The 15,831-nt window shown below is 40.3% G+C and overlaps 1 protein-coding gene across 7 annotated transcripts in view; it reads right to left on the bottom strand.

The window, feature by feature from the left end:
- frmd4a (FERM domain containing 4A) overlaps nt 1-15,831 on the bottom strand; it is a 521,753-nt gene that overhangs the window by 234,615 nt on the left and 271,307 nt on the right. For 2 of the 7 annotated variants that reach the window (XM_068005049.1, XM_068005050.1), the window contains exon 1: nt 5,765-6,227. The exons of 3 other annotated variants lie outside the window; for them this stretch is intronic. In XM_068005049.1, the coding sequence (XP_067861150.1) occupies nt 5,765-5,923 (159 nt within the window). In that variant the 5' untranslated portion in view covers nt 5,924-6,227. Of the gene's footprint in view, nt 1-5,764; nt 6,228-15,831 lie in introns of those variants that run through there. 2 more of the 7 variants (XM_068005048.1, XM_068005047.1) reach the window with 2 other exon arrangements.

Raw genomic sequence — 15,831 nt, 5'->3', positions numbered from 1 at the left:
ACACAGTGACGTGGCTGATGTGTAACAGTGCATTTACATCACTATGAGAACATAACAAATTGGGAACAAAGAAAATCCAAAAAGCTTATTTGGCTCACAATGCCATCTAGTTCCGTGGTCAGGACCTGCATAGATTATTTTCATCTCCCTCTGCTTTGCTTAATCCCATATCCCTCTACTCTCTTCCGAACAAAGAATTGCCCGTTTGTTTTTTGAATTGTTCAAACAATTCTGCGTTCATCTGTTCTACATTAATTCCAAGCGTACAATTACGCATTGCATTAAAGATTCGTGTTTCCTTAATATTCCCTGGTTGTTTTCTTGCTCAGCGCAAAGAACTCTACCATATATCGCTGCATAGTAATGAGTGGCAGAGAAACGACTAGCACAAAGTCATTGCAAGTTCAATGAGACAGCAAAAAGCCTTAGGATGACAACAGGAGATATAATGAAATTGTCTTTCACTTAATAAAGTTTGAGCATCAGCCCCAGATGCTTTCTTAAAATCTTAATAAAATGAAACTATTTTTCCTGCAGTGAAAATGTTTCCATATGAACATATGTCTCCATATCATTACTGACAGTAAACTGAGACAGACACGGCAATGTAATATACACACATAATAATTTTCACTACAGGGAATAAAATAACTCACTTGGGTTTTTTAGTTCTTCACAGTTTCATTTTAAATGGACCCTCTATGTTTTAAATAAGGAAGATCCATGGATCATACTATAAATGAAGAGTGGCCAGTTACGTGGATAACATTAAGACCACAAGGAATTCCTCTCCTATATACATCTTGCAGTCTGTGCTGATTACATCCTTGACCTCTAGAAATCCATTAGCCAGCTGCTGATGTGCTGCTCTACATAGTCCAACTTACAAGTTATCGCCACATGAATTCCAATTTCCAACATTGCCAAAGGGTTTGGAAAGAAGAAATACTATAAAAGGACAGCCAAGACAAAGAGAGGGGACAAAAAAGAGACAAGAACAAAGACTGTTTGCAGTAAATTGCAGTGTATGCCTTTACAAACCAACATCAAAATCTCTGTTAAGGGCCCATCTATAGTGGCTATAATGGAGAATATTATTCTTTGGTCTGTGCACGAGTAGTAATTGACTGTACAGATTTTCTACTTGTAAATGGTCAATGGTGCAAATCCAGAGCAGCAGATAGAACAATAGTAATTTTAATATTCATTCTGTATCGTGATCGTGATAAAGAAAAACGCTGCAGTCCAATTCCATAACTCTAGTTCAGTGGTAATAAAATATAGGAGTCCTTTTCAGTATGTGCATGATATCAGAAAGTGAGGAGCTGATAAGATCCAAACACAAACAGATGGAGGACATTTTTATTAATTCTAATGCTTCAAAATATGCTTTGTAGGTAAGCAGTTTAGTGACATCTAATAATAGGACATCAATACCATGTAAGTTTCCACCACTTTATATTAAAATCTGGGTTCAGCAATAAATATTAATCAAGGTGACGGAGCTGAAACTGACCAAAAATCTGAATCTGATCATAATTTGTATAATGATTATAAGAAATACACATTACACATCTAGTCCATACTGTAGCTACTGTTCCTCAATAAACCTTTCCAAAATGTTTATTGTTTTAATCTAGGATCTGTTCTCAGCGTGTTACTCTTTTATGTCTAATAAGCCCTTAAGCTTACAGACATATACTATAAATAAATCCCTGGGTTGCATACCAGACCAGCCTGCTATTCAAAACAGCATGCATCCTAAAATCCTTGAGCCATTGCCAACATCTTGCAAATTATATGGACTATACCAAGCAGAGCTTTGAAACTTGCATGACAGGACCTAATAAAGCCAGCCACATAATTAAACTGCTCTACATACTTGGAGTTGACTTGACTTAGAGAACATTTTGCACTAGCTGTGAACTCAGCATATCCAGTTTCTTCCCACATTTTAAAGTATAATAGCTTCCATCCTATGTAACTATTTCCGTTCACTGTCAGAACATGCTTATACTCCCATTAGCCCAGAAGCATACTGCTGTTCTGTTCCTTTCTACTTAAAATGCCTTAAAGCCAGACGATACTTCAAATGTAGACTTTAAACATATATCTTTTCAAGTTCTTTGCTGTTTAACAGTCTTATTAAACCAATAAGGCAAGCGTTTTCCACAACTTGTTTCAGGAAGATAATACTTTTTTATGTTGAATGTATTGTATTTCATCTGTACTGTTTCCTATTACTGTGTAACATGACTTGGTTAATAGAGAGGGAGAGTGGAGACAGGGTGTGGCAGTGGGTTTTACCTTTTTTACCTGAGCTCAAATCCAGCTGAGGTTGAAGAAATGAAAGCCTTCGCTCTCTGCGGCTGTGATAGTTCTAGGTGAGATGAGCTTGGGCAGTCTCAATCCAGGACCCTAGTGGGTGCGGGTCCACTGCACAAAACTGCATACTGGAATGGCAATCTCACCCAAACAGGCCAGAAGTTGGCTAGTGGGGGAAACAGAATAATTCAAACTGATGTAGCAGCGAGTGCTCTTCTGAGTTGTGGAACTAAGATTATAGTGAGGGGGGCAGAATAGAGGGAACTTCTGCCGATGGTATATTGGACCTGGAAGTACTTGACACTGTTGGTGGTTGCCTAAAATGGAAAGCATGTTCCATTTGATCAACACTAATATCTGTCATCTTGATAGGACAAAATTAATAGTCACTTGGACAAGTGTGGATTAATAAAGGAAAGCTAGCATGGATTTGTTAAAGGCAAATTGTGTTTAACTAACTCGATTGAGTTTTTTGATGATGTAACAGAGAGGGTTGATGAGGGCAATGTGGTTGATGTGTATATGGACTTTCAAAAGGCGTTTGATAAAGTGCCGCACAGTAGGCTTATCATCAAAATTGGAGCCCATGGAATAAAAGGGGCAGTGGCAGCATGGATACGAAATTGGCTACGGTGACAGGAAACAGACAGAAGTGGTGAACAGTTTTTTTTCGGACTGGAGGAAGGTATTCAGTGGTGTTCCCCAGTGGTCGGTACTAGGACCACTGCTCTTTTTGATATATATTGATGACTTGGACTTGAGTGTGTGGGCACAATTTCAAAATTTGCAGATGACACAAAACTTGGAAGTGTAGTAAACAGTGAGGAGGATAGTAATAGACTTCAAGAGGACACAGACAGGCTGATGGAATGGGCAGACAAATGGCAGATGAAATTTAATGCAGAGAAGTGCAAAGTGATACATTTTGGCAGGAAGAATGAGGAAAGGCAATATAAACTAAATGGTACAATTCTAAAGGGGGTGCAGGAACAGAGAGACCTGGGGGTTGATGTACACAAATCTTTGAAGGAGGCACGACAGGTTGAGAAAGCGGTTAAAAAAGCATATGGGCTCCTGGGCTTGCTCAATAGAGGCATAGAGTACAAAAGCAGGGAATTTATGTTGAACCCTTATAAAACACGGGTTCGGTCACAGCTGGAGTACAGCTAGCAGAAAAAAACAACTGATTATTCAGAGTTTAAAACATAGAACATAGACTGCTTCCATCTGATTGCCATTCTTTCAGTTTATACACCACTAGGATTCTCCACCTTTCCCTTCAAAGGCTTGGTATGAAACCCAGCTGGAGTGCCAATTCTGGGCACTGCACTTTAGGAAGGATGTGAATGCCTTGGAGAGGGTGCAGAAAAGATTTACTAGAATGGTTCCAGGGATGAGGGACTTCAGTTACGTGGATAGACTGGAGAAGCTGGGGTTGTTTTCCTGGCAACAGAGAAGTTTGAGAGGAGATTTGATAGAAGTGTTCAAAATCATTAAGGGTTTTAATAAATAAAGAGAAACTGTCCCCATTGGCGGAAGGGCCGAGTACCAGAGGACACAGATTTAAGGTGATTGGCAGTAGACCGAAAGGCAACATGAGGAAAAACCCTTTTATGCAGCAAGTAGTTATGATCTGGAATGCGCTGCCTGAAAGGGTGTTGGAAACAGATTCAATCGCGGCTTTCAAAAAGGAATTGGATAAATACTTGAAGGGAAAAATTTGCAGGCCTGCGGGGAAAGGGGACTAACTGGATTGCTCTTACAAAGAACCGGCATGGTCTCGATGGGCCAAATGGCCTCCCTCTGTGCTGTAACCACGCTATGATTCTATGATCAGCACAAAAATTCACTTTAAAATTAAGTAAAAGTGGAATAATAAAAACAAAGTCAACGATTAACATCTGAATGAAGTCATTTTTACCCTGCAGAATATACAGGTTAATCACACAGGTTGGGTTTATAAGATCCATATTTACTTCTATTCTATGTAATGAAAGGTTTCACCTTGTGTTTCCACTTCAAAGATATTAGCAAACCGTAGTAATCTGGGGTAAGTTAGCAGTTTAATGCATTGGTATATTAATACTTTTGTAGCACAGAATTCCCAGGCTGTTTGGGAATTAAATGGAATCAGTGCCTGAACTTTATAGGCATTCCATGCCTAATGGAAACTGACCGCTGCAGGAAATCCCCCTCTCTCTCTCTCTCTCTCTCAACTGGGAAAGACAACAGGCTGAGGCTAACACTTACCCACAAGGAAGACAAATCAGAGGACACAATAACTTGTGTCACTCTCCTGTCCCTTCTATTGTGTGGTACATAGCAATTCAATTTGTCAATAATACCTCGAGATACACACAAGATAATTTCAGCTCAGGTCCGTGTTTTTTGTGTGGCGGATATATTGAGACACAAAAAAGATTTTAAATAAAGCAGAAACCATACCAATGCTAGGGGGTAGAAATTAGGACTCATTGCACCTGTTTTATGGGCGTAATACGGGTGCAACGAGGCCCAATTTCAGGGGCCTGAAAGACATCCTATGCGAAATTGGGTCGGATGATTCTTCGGGGGTCTCTGACGGCGACCTACAACAGGCTTAAGGCCCCTTATATATGTAAACGAGGGGCCTGACACCTGTTTTAGCACCCCTCGGAAAATTGGTGTCCCGAGGACCGGAGTAGGTGCTGGGCCTGCTCTGCTTCTCTTCACCTGGCGAGGACGCAACCTAGGAACCAGCTTCCACCGAATAGGCAAGTTTTAGTCTTTTTTTAAATAAACTGATGGGGAGCCAGGAGGAGCAGAAGTGCTCCTTTCCGGCTCCACGGCACTCCTGCTGATGGCTGCGATGGGCCCCCCCCCCACTCCCGTGGACCATCCCACCCTCCCCCCACCAGCCAATGAGGCAGGTGGCCAAAAATTCATTCATGCAGAAGGGCTAGCTGTCTTTGGAGATACAACAGGGCCGACGAATTTCTACCCCTATATTTTTAGACCTCTTTTGATCTGTGTTTAATAAATCAACATTGAATTTCAGATTGCTGACTTACTGAAATGACTTAAATTTATCATGCACATCTTGTAATCATTTGCCATCTGTCTTTAAATTGAAATATGTAGATGTCGCTAGAGTTTATTTGTAGCAAGCAATCTTTAAGTTATGAGTGCAAATTAATTTAAAGACAACAAAGCAAAAATCAGAGCACGACTGCACTTCTAATAATGATGAACTCATGAAATAATGCAGCCTTCTGGCTATAATGAAATCTGTACACTCAATACAATATACATTTTTTAAACTGTTAAAACTCATCCCAGTTTTCTTTCAACAAATGTATACTTGGACATGCTTTGCAGAAGCTGCACTGTGTTAGAAATACAGCCTTGACCTGGAGCATAACCAGCCAACATACTTCTGGTAATAACTGAACTTCCCCACCTGATAAACACCTCGGGAGACACACCATGGTCTCAAGAGCAGCTGTACTGCACGGAGATTACCAAAACGCCAGTTCCTGAGAGCTCGGGCAGTAAGGTTCCAGACCAGGCTGTCCCAGTTATACAGCAAGTCTTCAAAACTAAATAGCACTGCAGCCATTGCATCTGTAACTGAAACCTCATTCAGTTCAAGCCGATTCTCTTGAGTGTTGCTCCTCTGTCAATACTGTAAATTGAAAATGACACTCAAATTTTTTTTCTCAGCGTACAATTTCTGAAGCCAAAGGAAAAGAGCTGGAGCCAACATCAACTTTTCTTCTTTCCCATAAGAAGTGTTCCTTAGAGAATTCTTCTTTTAGCCAGAGCAGCACCGTACCCAGATCAATGTTAGAGACGAGGTATTTTCAAAGTTATACAGATTATCAAATGGCTTCATGCAAGACTCTCATTAAAAAAAAGGCTACTCCCAATATTCCCTTTTTTTTTTGGAAAAGGAAAGCAACACACATAAAAGGAGCGTACAGAACTTCAGCTGGATTGTTTGGCTGCCAGAATTCTGTCCAGGGAAAAATTAACTCTCGCTGTTGTTTTACTGCCAACATTCCCATGACATTCCATTTCTCTATTTAGGGCCAATGCCCTAAAGTAATGTAAGTAGAGAGCACCAGTAAAAAATTGGAAGGCAAAGCAATGATTGCAGACTTTAAACTGGTTGTCAATTTGCATCGGAGAACAATAACTTTATAACATAATCATAAAATGGCATATTGTTTCCACAGTTATTACATTACAGCTCTGTTGCTAGAGCTAATTCTTTCTTAATTGCATTCTATAATCATTCTCTTCCTGTTGAGAAGAAAAACTGCTAGCCAATCACTTCAGCCTTTGACATTCCCTGAAATATAAGCCATGAGACTGTTACATAGAATCCATATCTTAACACGACCACTGACCACTTCACTTCAGATAACCAGAAGTTCAATCTGGACCATTCGGTGTAATCCATCTTTACTTGTTACAGTGCAGACCTATACAAAGTGGAAGAAGTGATTTGCATTTTCATATCAAAATAAAGTGGATCTGTCCATAAAACAGCCTGTATTCTCCGGTGATAAAGTCAGGGTAAATCTACCAATCCGTCGTACCCCAGAGAACATTTTCTTTTAATACTGCACACAGTATGAGCACTGCTTACTAAACAGGTTTTAGTGTTGTTTTAAACCATTTATGATTACCAATTAAAACTGTAAAACAATCGTCTTTTTTCATTTATTGATTTGTCTCAGGTCGGTGCAGTTTCAGAAGAGATAATATTAATACAGGTAGTTCTACTACCATTAATCTGAAAATGTCACCTAATTATTTGTTTTATATTTTGCTCCATGTGATTTGCACCAGAACTAAGGGAATGCGTCAATCATCTAACCCTTGCTCAGCTGGCAGGTAAATATGTTGCGAGAGGTGTTAATTGCTGAGGTGGCATCACTGTGACTGAAAGAGCCCCTTGTTTAGGTGCATGTGGTGAACATACCTGCAGAACTAATTCTGCCAACCAGTGTTTTTTGTTAAGTCTTTGGTAAGTGATGCACGCTACAAGTAATTAAAAAATTTAAAATAATTAGATCTGCCAGGCACTGCAATTTTTGACACTTCTTACTCTCTATCAAATAAAAACAGGATCTTCTGTTAAGCTGTGGCATTTCACCTGAGTATCATGGTTTACCTGAGTGCGTCAAATGAGCAAAATGAAATTCCAGATTTACTGACCATTTAATGGTCTTCTTTTCAAAGTAACTCAAGGATAAACCCAGAAGACTAGTTTTTACATTTGATAATTGTTTCAAACAGTTGATTAAACAAGCAGTAGGTCTTCATGCACAACTTGTTAACACTAAAATAGTTTCCAGTTTTTTTCTTTGTTTCAGAAGATGCTGATTGGTGCAAAGGTTCACTTCCACAGATGCCACCGTCCTACCAGAGTGGCCATTTTTTCATGTGCGAGTCTAGTCGGTGAGTGTTAGCAGGCTATTTGACCTCAGATGGCATCGCAGCTGAACCTGATTTTATACTCGCCCAGTGACCACAAACAGGTACTTTTCCAGCAGGGAAGAGAAGCCTCGGGTGATATTTCTCCTCCTTCGCCCAGGTGTGTTGATGTCAGCCGTAGCACGTTACCAATTGTAGCGCAAAGAGGAAATCTTTCGTTCCGGTGATGAATATATCCACAAGACCCTGGAGCAACCGACTTTGGTAGAATGGCTAATATTCTGAAAACATCACCTGTTTATTTTGAAGCCCTCTGGAGGACTGTGGTGAAAGGCAGAATTGGTCGTATTGACCAATCCTAATTAGAATATTTTTTTAAATGAGTATCTGAGGACAAGTGATCATCTAATTTTAAAAGCATAAATTTTATGTGCCGTAAGAGTGCAATGATGTGAGTCAAGAACTCGAAACATTCCTGGCTCCTCACTTGAAAAATGCACTGCCCAGTCTGGTACTCAGCCACATAGATCAGGAAAGATCTTAGGTTCAATCGCTGTTCCTTGCGGAGTTTGTTGATCTCAATAAGCCTCAGTGCCCCTGGGCTATGGAGGGAAACAATTAGCCAGGGTTCTTTCTCACCATCGCTTTCCTGTTTGAAACTGCATCTACGTTGCTGTCAGAAGATGATAAGATTGGGTATTGCTGTATTGCCCCTCAATGGTAGAATAGCCTGCTAACGGTCACTAAATAGGCTCATCCATGAAGAACAGCCATTGAGATGAGATTCCAGAGGGCGGCTGGCACCTGGAGGAACCAAACCCCATTATGAATCAGTGCCAAGAGGAGAAAATTGGACGGTAAAACATTTAAACAAAGCAGCTTCGACATCATTCTTACTTTTTAGAATGGGAATAGAATAGAATACTACTATTTTCACGTGAAATATGTCAGCTTTATTTTCCATCATTTGGTATTAGGTTCATGTCGGGGGTGGGGGGGGGGGTAATTTTGACTTTGGGTGATAGCATAAAGAGGGTGTTGTTGATTCAGCCGCCCGTTATATATCACTCCCGATTTTGAAGTCAATGGAAATGAAAATCGGGAGAGATGTATGACGGGCGTCTGCTTCAACATCACCCGTTTTACATTATCACCCAAAATCAAAATTACCCCCAGAGCATCAACTAAGATGGGGAGTTAGTAAAGTATGTTTTACAATAGTTGTTTACGAGTACAACCTCCGTTCATACCTCAGACACAAACAATTATTATACTAAATGGAAGCACTAATCTTACGAGTTGTACTTCAACTTTGACAGATTTCTTGTGGTTTACATTTACATACCGTTGTCATTTAGACTCATGAGAAAGTGTAGAGCAAACTGACCTCAAGATTAACTACTCAAGCTGAATAGCCTAAGCAGCTAGATCTGTGTCTGTTTTGTTTTAAAAAGTCTCTCTCATTTTTCTAGTGATTCTGAAGCCACAAGGTCCTGTGATATAAACAAACAAAGTGACCTTCTGCCTTGAACGTTGTTCAAACTGCTTAGGTTATACTGTTCTAGGTTTTTTTCCCAAACTGGAATTCAAGCTGGAAGGCTATTTCCAGATGTTCTTTCCAATTATGGATGTCAGTTCACAAATATTTTCCATTTATTTGCAGGAAATAGAGTCAAAGGTTAGTTGCTATTTGCGAACAAGACTTATTTTTAAACAGAATAAAATCTCAGCAAAATGAGAGGGGCAAATTAGGAAAGAACGGATACACAGATTGGGACTGAAATCTTGAATGCACTTCTGAGCAAAGAACTTTTCACCCCTTGAAGCTGAGATCTCTGTTGTCTGCCAAGGCGTTTGTTATTCTTACCTATTTTATTCTGGCTGGAGGAGTGACCGCCGGGCGTCACTCTCCTCCTTCAGATTTGTTGACAGCAGCCAGTCTACATGAGCCCCCTGGGCTCCAATATATGACACGGAGACCCGATTGTAGAGATGATTGGATGGCTAGGCCGCCTGCTGGCGTTTAGTTTGTACAACAAGAGGCGCTCGGTCGGCTGTGACGGCACATTTATAGGCTCAGCTGTGATGCACTAGTGTAGATAAATGACCATCACTCATCACCCGGGTTCACACATGAAGAATGTGGCTGAGGTATCAGAGGGATGCTAACACTGGCAAAGGGGTTAAATGGTTGAAACCTGGGAAGGGTGAAATTGTTTTTTAAAAATTGTCCTTAATGGTATCCAACAATCGGAATATTAAATAAAGGATTGGTTTGAATGCAAAATAAAATAAAATCCTAGCATTCACATGGATTCTATTTCAGTTCTCCCTTACTCCCTCGCCTGACGTTGGTGACTCATACCAAATATGGATATCTGTCGTCCTCTGGTACCTCATACAAATGGATGTGTAGGCAAACTATTCGAGCATGGAGCATGTGGCTCCTGAGCCTGATCCTGTCCCAATGGCCACACACACAAACTTTCCTGCAGGAGTCACTGGCTATTGATCAGGAATGGAAACCAATGACTGGTTTATTATCTTCCCTAGCCCTAAGGCACTACGGCCAATTAAAGTGCCCCCACTTTCATCTAACTGAGAACAGCTGATGCAGCACAGAAAATGGATTGAACTTGGGACCTTTCTGGTGCAGTAGGCTCAGTGTTGCATGGGCTGATGCATTTATCCACTTGATATATTGGTGAAACTGTTCTCATTTCTAACCATTTAAACCTAATGTGGAAAATGAACAGAGACAGAACCGGAAAGTGAGAGAAAGTCAATAAGACGGATAGTACAATATAATTGCCATAATGTTTAAACAACACCACCTGTTGACAATTACACTTGGACTTTCCCCAGATGACAAGCTGATCAGAGAAGAAGAACTTATTTACACTGCCACATTACCGCATGCTAGAAACTGTATCGCCAACACACAAGCTTTTCAGCCAGAATGTCCAGTTCTCCCAGTAAAAGAGGATCATCTCAGCCTGGGAAGCATAGGAGGGGCAACTTCTAAAAAATGGTACGATAAATTTTTTAAATCTCACGGCTTCAAAGTGAAAACATGGTGGGAAAAGGATGATTAAGTTCCAAGTCATTGTACAACTTGACCACCTTATTCTGAAAAAGAATACAAATGCAGAAATTACAAATATATATATATGCCATAGTAGCATTTTTCATCAGCGAGAGCTAAGCTGACGGAAGTCACAAAGAGATGGTTTGATAAAATGGCCGTGTGTGATGACATCATCACGTTGGGATTGTTCTCCTTAGAGCAGAGAAGGTTAAAGGCAGATTTAATTGGGAAGCTCAAAATTATGAGAAGTTTGATAGAGTAAATAGGGAGAAACTGTTTCCACTGGCAAGAGGGTCGGTAACCAGAGGTCACAGATTTAAGGTAATTGGCAAAAGATCCAGAGGGGAGATGAGGAGAATTTTTTTTTTATGCAGCGAGTTGTTATGATCTAGAATGCACTGCCTGAACGGGTGGGGGAAGCAGATTCAGCAGTAACTTTCAAAAAGGAATTGGATAAATACTTGAAGGGGAAAAAACTGCAGGGCCATGGGGTAAGAGCAGGGGTGTGGGACTAATTGAATAGCCACCTAACCTCAAACAGACCATCGTTCGCAGCAAATTACCCAGCTTTCAGGAGAACAGCGTCCATGACACCACGCAACCCTGCCACAGCAACCTCTGCAAGACATGCCAGATCATCGACACAGATACCAACATCGCACGAGAGGACACCACCCACCAGGTACACGGTTCATACTCCTGCGACTCGGCCAACGTTGTCTACCTCATACGTTGCAGGAAAGGATGCCCCGGAGCATGGTACATTGGCGAGACCATGCAGACACTGCGACAACGGATGAACGGACACCGCGCAACAATCGCCAGACAGGAGGGTTCCCTCCCAGTCAGGGAACACTTCAGCAGTCAAGGACATTCAGCCTCCGATCTTCGGGTAAGCATTCTCCAAGGCAGCCTTCGAGACACACAACAACGCAAAATCGTCAAGCAGAAATTGATAGCCAAGTTCCGCACCCATGAGGACGGCCTCAACTGGGATCTTGGGTTCATGTCACGCTACATGTAACCCCACCAGCGAAAAAAAGTTATCTGTTTTTAATACAACTGGTCATTCTATCTCTTTCTCTGCCTTTCGGGTGTGTGTGTCTCTCTCTCTCTCTCTGTCTTTGTGTTGTGACCGTTTGTGTATTCGGTAGTCTTGTATGTAATGTTTCCCTGTCTGAACACCATTCAAGTCCTTTGATTGCTTTGATAATGGGCAGTTGGAAAGATTATCTGTAATCACCAGGCATTGTTCTCTGACTATATATGCTGTACATTTATGGAATCCCACATTCACCTGACGAAGGAGGAAGCCTCCGAAAGCTTGTGATTTCAAATAAAACTGTTGGACTATAACCTGGTGTTGTAAGACTCCTTACATTTGTCCACCCCAGTCCATCACCAGCATCTCCACATCATAGCTTTTCCATATGCCTCCCACAGCCATCACTGGTGCCACTTGCTACATCAATGCTGGGTATATACCCACACAAACTTCTATGCACTACACAAGTACATTAAATGATTGATAAAACTAACATTGCTAACCATGTACTGAATGGGAATATAAAGATGGCACTACAGAAACAAGCATTTCATTTGGTTTGTTGATAGTCATATGGAGATACTATACAACTCCTTCCTGGACAGTTCAATAGGTTCAATCACTAATTGAAAGTGCATAAGAAAACATGGACTAAGAAAAGGCCATTTGACCCATAAAGCCAACTCTACCCTCATCTCAATAATCTCCTGAGGTAAAGGTCTATATAATTTTTCCCTGATCGCAAAAGGTAATCAAGAAAAGCTCCAAAATATCTATCCTTCTTCACATCACCATTATTAAACTCTGCCTGTTTACTTTCCTCTGATGGCATATCATTGGTACCAAAAGCATCGACATTACCATATTCCAAGAGAGTATTCGACTGTCTCTGTCTATATTTATCCCTATAACCTTTAGTCCAATTCTTAACCAGATATATTTAGCTTTTTGTTTAAGGCATTAATCAACAAGGCACCAACTGATTTGCTGGAAGTCTGCCCCTTAAATCCACTATTCTCTGGAAGGGGGGGGGCAAACATTTATCGTTTATTAGTTTTGTTCTATGTCCTCAGTTTTAGGTTCAAAGGCCAATCAAACAGTCTACTTGAATTCACATTATCAATCCTTCACAGCATTATAAGGATCACATGCTGATTCTCAATCGTACTATCGCTTCTCCCTCAGGCAATATACCCTGCGCCGACTGACACCTCTGACCATGTGTACCAATTGCAGTTGGACACTATGGGGGCGATTTTAAACCCCAAGAACGGGTGGGTTAGGGGTGGGTGGGAGTTGAAAATAGTTGTTTTTTGGGTCGCGACTGCAACCCAGCTTTATTTCCGGGCTTAACGTCGGCGCGTAAAAGTACAGGCTTCCCACTGGGAATGCAAAGTCCGAGCATTTTGAGGTTGCAGCCCAAAAAAAAAATATTTTCAACTACCACCTGCCCCAACCCGCCCGTTCTGGGGTTTAAAATCAGCCCCTATGACTTCTCTATATTGTTTTTTGTACTGCCAAACTACTTCTTCCAACAGCTTTGTGTCTACTTTCTATAAGCACACAAGTTGCTTAAATATCACAGCCCTATTACCTCAGCTCAGGACAATGATCCTGAACATGATAAGGTGCCAATAATATGTTTCTCAGATTACTGTCGACATCTATGAAAAATGTGACTGATCTACTGTTTTGAAATTAGGTGAGAAGAGGAACCCATTTGTATCAGTAAATATCACAAATTAGTACTCATTGTAGTTACACATAGATTTTTTTTTAAAACTAACTTGGTCAAGGTGATTTCTTTTAGTTTTTATGTAATTTATATGATTCTAAAAATTCATCCTGATTCATCTTTCTGGCATATGTCCATTTTCAGATTGCAAGTTCAAAAAATTGTCACACAAGTGGGAGATAAGCATAATAATTCCAGTAGCAAATACGATGTAAGATTGTCTCTACACAATTTTATGCAGATTATTTTGACTAACCCCTACAAAACATTCGAGGGAAAGCAGCCACAACACATGGCAACAGCAAATCTGGATCAAAATTTTAAGGAGCAGTTTAGCAGATTTAATTTATAAGAGCCATCACACAGCCCTTGCAGATTGATTTCTACGCAAGATTAAAGCGGGCAGCCAACAGTGAAGCCTTTTTGATCCCAGTTTAGCAACATATGATTCATCACAGACTTCTATCAAAGCGCTGCAGGCCCAAACTCAGTCTACAGCACATAAAAAACACCATTCAGTATTCTTCGTTCCACACACAACTGCTCAAACAAAGAACTCAAATGTTAAGTGACAGTATGAAGTTATGTGTTTTCCTGTCAATAGGAAGGAAATTCTACAGATTAATGGACTGATTTTGAATAACTGAATCTGAGCCTAATGGTTGTTTGTCAGGGAACAATGATATACATTAGGTCATAACTCTGGGAAGAAAAGGGAGAAGCTAAGCACGTAGGAAAAAAAGTACGCCTATCAACCACAACTATATGTGACCAGAATATAATGTTGTTCAGTGCACAAATACAGCAGTAAATATTTACCGAAAAGCTACAGTACTTGACCTAAGAAGCAACATCTAAATAACATTTCTGCCATTTTTTGTGCGTTAAAACATTAACGATTCCACTAACTTTTTGGCACCGAACACTTTTAAGGCTGGGGCAATAGCAAATTTTGACAAAACAAAGTGTCAATTTTTATGAAACCTGCAGGATGTGATCGTTTCAATAAGAACTCCAGTAACATACATTAAAAAAACACAATGAGATAAGAATGCAGACTTTGCCAACTTTTGCAAAGCATCATCAGCTTTGGAAGGCTTTGATTCACTTTCCACTGGTTCACCTGACATAAGAAACATAAGAAACAGGAGCAGGAGTAGGCCATCTGGCCCCTCGAGCTTGCTCCGCCATTCAATAAGATCATGGCTGATCTTCTACCTCAACTCCACTTTCCCACCCTATCCCCATACCCCTTGATTCCATTAGTGTCCAAGTGGTGACCTGAAAGTATGACTATTCGAATCCTCCTTGAGACACTAAACTAATTGATCACTGGATTCAAATAGCATGTTGGCATTAATGAAAGCTTCAACACTGATTGGAGCAATGGGAAGATTAGCAAATAAGCTGAAAAACTGAATTTAAAATACAAGCCACGCGGCCATTTTAAGTGTCACAGTAGTCATTTGATTGAGTTTATTAGTTGATAGCCACTTTGAGTGTGGCAACTAGAAACAGAATTGAAACAGTAAATCTGACTCTTTTGTTCTTAATATTTTTACTTTGAATGAGGCAAACTTAGGCAAAGAGACAGAAAGAAAATAAATTTCATTTCCACAGCAGCTGCACAAAAAACTGTCCATGTTTTAGCCTGATCTGAAATTATCCTACATAAGCATTATCAATCTGTACTGTGTGATGTGCAGGAAGAAACAACTCAAAAACTGATTTGATGTAACAATGTGTCATATAAAGTAAATTAAAATGTAAAGTTGGCCATTTTCATATGATGTGGAATAGTTAAATATAACTACAGTTGGAAGGGGGTAGCAGAAGCTTGAACCAAGGCTGTAAGGAACATGCTTTACATTTTGCAAATCTGCTGCTCATTGGTATTGCAGTATGAATCTTACAGGTTTTTCTGTGCTCCTAGCAACTATTGGGGTCAGTTTGGTGATGCTCTTAAAAAAGTAAACTACTTATGTGCTCTGGAAGCATAACTCAGGAGCCCCGTGTGAGTTGTGTCACTGTGGCACAAGTAGTTTGTTACTTTCCATAATCCATCCATTTCCTGTATGCAACCTATTTATATAGTACATATAGGACAGAAGTGATATTTGTAAAAGTACAGTATTTTTTTGTTAGTTCATTACCATTTTCATGCACTCCCATGTGGTAAGGTGATGTGGTTCTGGAGGGTGTCACCTCCCTTAT

Source organism: Heptranchias perlo, chromosome 24 (assembly GCF_035084215.1).
Source record: "Heptranchias perlo isolate sHepPer1 chromosome 24, sHepPer1.hap1, whole genome shotgun sequence".
NCBI lineage: Eukaryota > Metazoa > Chordata > Chondrichthyes > Hexanchiformes > Hexanchidae > Heptranchias > Heptranchias perlo.
Note: the sequence above shows the minus strand (reverse complement) of the source record. Positions and strands in the feature narration are given on the sequence as shown.